This window comes from Panthera pardus, unplaced genomic scaffold (genome assembly GCF_024362965.1).
Source record: "Panthera pardus isolate Hobbes unplaced genomic scaffold, ASM2436296v1 HiC_scaffold_11, whole genome shotgun sequence".
Taxonomy (NCBI): Eukaryota; Metazoa; Chordata; class Mammalia; order Carnivora; family Felidae; genus Panthera; species Panthera pardus.
In genome coordinates this window covers 66,614,355-66,620,763 of record NW_026526666.1, presented here as the reverse complement: position 1 = coordinate 66,620,763, position 6,409 = coordinate 66,614,355, and the positions used below count along the sequence as shown (strand labels likewise).

At 58.3% G+C, this 6,409-nt stretch overlaps 1 protein-coding gene across 2 annotated transcripts; it reads right to left on the bottom strand.

Annotated features, from left to right (window-relative positions):
- Window positions 1–328: 328 nt before the first annotated feature.
- DMRTA2 (DMRT like family A2) lies at window positions 329–6,312 on the bottom strand. 2 transcript variants are annotated; one of them, XM_019449341.2, is made up of 3 exons: window positions 5,917–6,312; window positions 3,751–4,314; window positions 329–2,499 (listed from the first exon to the last, which is right to left on the bottom strand). In XM_019449341.2, the coding sequence occupies exons 2-3, from the start codon at window positions 4,304–4,306 to the stop codon at window positions 1,448–1,450; spliced, it is 1,608 nt and encodes a 535-aa protein (XP_019304886.1). In that variant the 5' UTR covers window positions 4,307–4,314; window positions 5,917–6,312; the 3' UTR covers window positions 329–1,447. The 2 variants fall into 2 exon arrangements, with proteins under 2 accessions (XP_019304886.1, XP_053751525.1); XM_053895550.1 differs by having other exon boundaries at window positions 5,921–6,312.
- Between the last annotated feature and the right edge of the window lie 97 nt (window positions 6,313–6,409).

The following is a 6,409-nucleotide window of genomic DNA, read 5'->3' as shown; positions in this document are numbered from 1 at the left end:
GCCTCTCAGAATTCCGTAGGAGGCTTTGCCAGCGATCCGAGGATCCAGGGCAATGGCAAGACGACCCGCCGCTCCCGCGCGCCCAAAACAGGAGTGGGAAGGACGCAGGGTCCCCGACGCGTAGCGGGCGCCGCTCCTCGCGGGGTTCTGAGTCGCGCGTCACTCCCGTCGGCGGGGCCTTTCCCTGCGCCACGGAAAGTTTTCCGGCTCCGCACCCCCCGGGGGCGGACACCAGCCAGCCTTAAGTCATGCTGGCACTGCGGGGCCCGAGCGGGAAATCAAGACCTTTTCAATGTGGCCGCCCGAGGAGCGGGACGGGATTCGGTGCTGTTTTCTTAGAAAATAACATTTATTTCTAGCTCATGTCTATGCAAAGGAAAGCACAAAGTGAGCCATTCTCTGCAGCAGCGTTTCCTGCTGCTGTCCCTTCGGTCGGGCTTTTGGCGAGTCCCGGGAGGCGGGGATGCGCCCTCGGGCGGGCGGTTCTGGCTCAGTCACTAGTCGCTCTGTTCCTGCTTCAGTGCGCACCTTGACCACTCCTTAGGGAGAGATCGGCCGCAAGCAAGAGGGGCGGGTGGGCAGGATTTGTCCCGAGTTCACAATATATTTAATCTATAAAACCTGATAAGTACAATGCGCGCATAGTCTACTTCTTTCCATTTTGTCCTTTTTTTGCTTGTTTCTGAATATTTTTCACGTTAATACCGAGGTCACCTACAGATTACAATTAATAACTTAGAATTCCATTTTATAACATTATACACTGGCTTGTATATATATATGTATAGATTATATATAGATTTATACATATATAAAAACTCACACTGCACCAAGGAAACCCATGCTTATCGGCATAAGCAACAAAGAGAGCGACAAATACCGCAACGAGGAAAGTGCACCTTAGAACTTGTTTCCTTTTTTTTTTTTTTTTACAATTGATATCGATATATATATGTGTGTCCCAAAGACTCGACTCAGTGCCAAGAGATTTATACATCCTAAATTTATATTTGTTAGAGCGAATATTTTTTTAAAAATTTAATAAGGAGAGGGAGACACAGAAGACAGACTCTCGGACTATCCTGCCATCCACTGGAGAGCGGGCGGGCGGGACGAGCACAGCAAAAAGGAGAGGCAGGAGCGTGTGTGGCGGCCTCAGCCTCTGAATTCTCAAGAATTCCCCGCCTTTCTTAGAGCTGATAGAGCCTCGAGGAGGGGTTTAGAGGACGAGGGTCAGGGCCACGCACCCCCTCGGAGAACACCTGTATCTGTAGTTGCTCCCTATTGCTCAGCTCTCCACCCTTCCAAAACAAAACTGAAAATCACCTTTGAGCGAGAGGACCCGAGCTGGGGCGCAGAAGGCTCAACGGGTGAAGAGGGACCCGCGGCCCGCGGGATCAAGGCTGGGGTCCCCGTTTGGGGGCCGCCCGGATGCCGGACCCCCGGCCTACTGCTTCTCTGGGGCGCCGTTGACCATAGGCCCGTACAGGCCGCCGCCGTAGGTGGGTTCCTTGTGCACCGCAGCGGCGGCGGCCGAGCGGTCGCGCATGAGGTCGCTGAAGGCGTAGTCCATGGGTGGGCGGAAGCCGAGTGTGGGTACTAGACCCGCGGTCGAGTAGGGAGCCATGAAGGCCAGGCCACGGCTGTGCGCCGCTGCAGCCGAATAGGCCAGGCGCAGGGGGCTGAGGCCGAGCGGCGCGCCCAGTGGGTAGGCGCCGGCGTCGGCGCCGAAGTGACTAGCGTTGGGCTGCAGTGGCGAGAAGGCCGAGCGGCTGCTCAGCGAGCCCAGCGCCCCAGGCGCCATGGCGCCGGCCAGCAAAGGTCTATGGTGCGGAGGGGCAGCGGGGCCGGCCTGCAGCGGCGCGGGCAGCCCCGGCCCCCCGGCAGCGGCGGCATCAACGCGGCCCGGCCACGCGTCTTCCGCAGCTGCTACCGCACCCACCGCGGCCTTATCAGGCGGCGCGGCGGGGCCAAGGCCGGCCGCCAGACCCCCGCGGTGGTGGTTCAGCACCTGCTCGATGGCCTGCACCACGTCGCCGCCGCAACCCTGCAACACCAGCTCCAGGACACCTCGCCGGTGGCCCGGGAAGACGCGCGTCAAGATGTCCAGCGGCGTCCGCTGCCGTGGACCCGGGCCCCCGCCCAGCCCTGGGGCGGGAGCGGCCTCTGCCTCTTCTTTGTCGGCCTCGGAACCAGATTCGGAGCCCAAAGGGCTGGCGGAGCCCGGGCTGTCCTCCTCGCCACCGCCTCCCGGGCCTGCGCTGCCCGGGCAGCTCCCACCTGCCTCCTTGGAGGCCCGGGCCAGGGGCGACCCGGAAAAGGACTCCCCGTCGCCGTTCTCAGAGCCCGAGCCCGGCCGCACCTCCGGAGAAGATGTCCCGGGACCCGAGTCTGCGCCGTCGGGTGATAAGGGCTTCCCCGGTGGCGGCTGCGGGCTGCCTGGGCGGCCGGTCTGAAGTAGCGTCTTGGGGAACAGGTCAAACTTCTGCAACTTGGCTTCTAGGAAGGGAAAAAAGGGTATATGAGGAGTGATTAGGAGCCGGGAGGCGACGGCACCCTCAGTACATTATCCCTTTGGACCCAGTTTCCTCTCTCTCTGAACCCGACGACCTTCATTCACTGGGCTCCAGTGCCTCTTTCTTTTTTCTCCAGTATTCCTTAATCTCTGAGCCCCTACAGTTTTGTCTCACTTCCCCTACCCCTAGGGTGCACTCTTTTGTATGTACCCAGGACCCTAACCACTTGGGCCCTGTAAATTCAATGTTCAGTTCCCCTTTCCACATCTGTGCCCCAACACTTCCACCTTTATTCTCCTTCCTATCTTTGCCTTGACCTGGAGAAGTGGCCTGGCCCAGGAGACAATATAACTTCCACCTATATAATCTACTGTATAGAGACCCCACTCCACATTCATCGTTCCAAGAGCAAACTCTGCCCTGGGTGCCCTCTGGCCTTGGGCAACATAGCTTGTAATGGAAGGCACCTTGGGTATCTAAGAGATCTCAAGCCTTTCTACAGGTAAAAATAGAGCCCCTATTTCTAATCCACCCTTTCCAAAATTAAAACCTAAGAACTTCTTCACTGCCAAGCTGGGGTCTCAGAAGGCCCCCAATGGCCCCAGACTTAATTCCTCCCTCCCTAGAAAAAGGCGAGATGTTCTTGAAGAAGAGGGTGGGGCCAGACTGGGAGTAGTGGGGGGGGGGGGGAAGAGTGGGGATCCAGGGAAGCGAGAGAGTTCCTGCTCGAAGGAAACCAGGACAGGTGGGGAAAGAAGCTAGAAAGAAGGAGCAGGCGCAGGATGCGGTTGTCCGGGGAGCATTAGGAACTTGAGAAAAGGAATCAGAGGGGGAAAAGGAAGGAGGTGTCTTCAATACCTAGAGAAAGCCGTTCGGGAAGAAGGAGGAAGACTGGGAGAGGGCCAGATTTCTGAAGAAAGTTGGGAAGGAGCAGAGGAACCACGGCGCGTGAAGAGCAGAACCAAGGTTAAATATGAGACGCGCGGATTTCCGCGCGGATTTCCGAGCAAAGTGAGCAAGGAAACTGGGACCTGGCTGCATTTGGGTAGAGAAGATAAGATTACAGGGTCTACATTTGGCCCCGCAGTGAAAAACAGGGCCTGGGTGCGCGGTGAACTCTAGCAGTCGGGCATTTAGAAAAGGGGATTCCATACCAAGACAAGTAAGTCTCTGGGCCACGTCCCCTGGGGCCCCTTCCCTGCTTCCCTTCCTCCCCACCCTGCCGCGCGCTCACCTGAGCTCCCCGAGCCCGCAGTGCCGCCTCCGGTCCCTGCGGGCGCTCCTGCTCCCGGCCCCCCGCCGTCGGCGGCGCACACGGAGCCGAAGACCTCGTAGGCAGGTCGCGGCGGGATAATGCCGTTGGCGGCGGCGAGCGCTAGGCCCTCGGCAGTGCCGTAGAGCAGCTGTAGCTCGCGCGCCTCGTTCTCTTCCTGCGCCTGTTGCCTGCGCAGCGCCACCTGCGCCGCCATGACGCGCTGGCGCTCCGCGATGAGCGTGCACTTGGCGCACAGGCAGTCCTTCCAGCGGCAGTAGCGCTTGTGGCCCTTGAGCGCCGACACCACGCCGTGGTTGCGGCAGCGCGCGCACTTGGGGGTCCGCGGGTACTTCTCCGCCGCCCGCAACAACAGCGGCGGCGCTCGTAGCAAGCCGCCCGCCACGCTCACCGGTAGCGACGCGGCCGCAGCCGCCGCCGCTGCCACCGACGCCACAGACGCCACGGGCGGCCCCGTCGCTGTCGCCGCCGCCGTCGCTGCGCCGGGCACGCTAGGCAGCTCAGAGCGCAGCTCCATGGCAGGACCTGGCGTAGAAGACCGTGGGAAGAAGGAAGAGACTTGTGGTGAGGAGCGCACGATGTGCTAAGGTACAGCGTACCCACGAAGAAATCAGGCTTAGGGAGGGAAATTTCGGTCGCGGAAGTTTGGCTAGTGGTGCCAAATTGCCGGGAGGAGGTGCCTTCTGATCCCCCTTGTAAGGCTGAGTTCCCCCACCCCACCCCCACCAAGGCTCTTCTTATATCTGATTTATGCGCTGGGTCTAAGATTTCGTTTGACTCAATGGTTCCGCTGGAAAATAAAAATAAAAAGACACAAAGTTTGAAAAGTTATTGGTTCAGGTGGATATAACGAGGGTATGAAAAGTAAAATATTATTTCCCAAAGTTTAGCTTAATTGGAGTGAGACAGGTAGAGAGAAATATTTGTTTGATGGGACTCGGACTAGAGAGAAAATTTTTGATCCAACAGTTAGACCGATACCAAGAGCAAAACAGGAAAACCGAGGCGAAATGCACAGTTTTGTGGAAAGGTGAAAAAGAGAGAGCTATCAGAGCATACAAAACATGGAGTTCAGCTGGCTGGGTCTGAAGGTTTTGGTGAGAGCAGAAGAGTTAGAAAAATCAGGAACAGAAAGAACGGCTCGAGGAAATAGAGTGAAGGCTAGCAAAACAAATATTTTAAAAGCAAAGTTAGGCGCGGGGGGAGGGGCAGGGACCCGTGGAAATGTGGGGGGTACAAGTTTCATGAAGCGGGGCCTCCAGGGAGTGGGAGAGAAAAATGAGTGTGGAAATGAATTTGGGAGGCGTGGGGGGGGGGGGGGGGCTAAAGAGAAAATTAAGCCGAAGAAACTTAAACTTTGGAAAAGCAAACCCAGCCTCAAGGTTAGCTTGAGGGGTGAGGAAAACAACACCAAAACAACAGCTGATACGGGTGTCTGGGTCCCAGGGTTCACTCAGGAGAGAAAGGTGTGCATGAGAGGGAAAAACAAACAAACCCTTCAGGTAAAAGTTGTGGGTGGGGGTGGAGTAAAACCTGTGGCACAATTTTTAGTCTTGTAGCCTGGGAGAGTAGTCGAGAAGAAAAAAGTATCTTGCGAAAAGTTAGGTATTACAGGAGGGTGATCTTTTCTCTGACCATCTCACACTGCCTTCAAGATCCTCTCCTCCAGTCTAGGGACAGAATCGTCAGACACATACTCCCCATCCTGGGATCTCTGCGGGACCCTACTCGAGTGCAGATTCTCGAGAGCTCTGGTCTCAGAATTGGGATCCTGGGACTTGGATAGCCCAGGAGACAGCACCGAGGCAGAGGAGTCGCCTCTGGAACTGGCTATAGGCTAACAACGGAGTCTCACCTGAGCTGCGGACCTAGAAGGCCTAAGCAGGCCCAGCCCCGAATTTCTTCCCTGTCTCTTCTGGGTCCCCGTATTCCCGGGTCCCCGCCAGAGCCCGGAACCGAATCCTCCTGTTCCCGCCCCAGTATCCTAGATCCCTTCCCTATCTGAGCGGCCTCTTCCCTCAGGCCCCTGGGGCCGCTAAGTCCCTAAGGCCGGCGTGGCCCGGGCCTTGTCAACAGGGCCGGTAGACCAGGCCGCCTCCCCCTGCCCTCCCTGCGCCCCTCAACTACCTGCCTTGGGCTCGGGGATCCTCCTCCTCCGCTGGCGCTTCTCGCACCTCGCAGCTCCGCTCGCGATGCAGGCGCTCTTGGCCTCTTCCCCTTGCCCCCTGGTCCCTTATCTGACCACGTCACCCTCCTTCGGTCACCATGTCCGAACTTCCGGACCCCCTCGGAACGCTGCGCAGTCCAACGCTTCCGTCGGAAATCCGAGCCGGGGGACTGGTTAGGGACCGGCTGTCTGGAACCCGCGACCCGGCCTTCGCCGCGCGGCGTCCCCTCGCGGAGCGCGCGGGACGCTGCGCACAGCCGCGCCCCAGTTGCCCGGCGCTGCCAGACTCTCAATGAGCCGCTCGCCCGCTCTATTGTTGCTCCTTAGGGCTCCATTAGACAGAATTGGACAACAATGTGGCGCCTGCCATTGGCCAGGGGAGGCAGACAGCGCTCTGATTGGCCGGGCCCGCGCCCGGGGAGCCCCGCATTCTACAGTGTCCGAAAGATTCGA

Bases quoted from the DNA above. Each gene is read 5' to 3' on its own strand.
- DMRTA2 (XM_019449341.2), bottom strand. From the start codon at position 4,306: ATGGAGCTGCGCTCTGAGCTGCCTAGCGTGCCCGGCGCAGCGACGGCG. The intron at 2,500-3,750 runs GTGAGCGCGCGG...TTCCCTTCCTAG, and splicing joins TGCGGGCTCGGGGAGCTCAG to AAGCCAAGTTGCAGAAGTTT.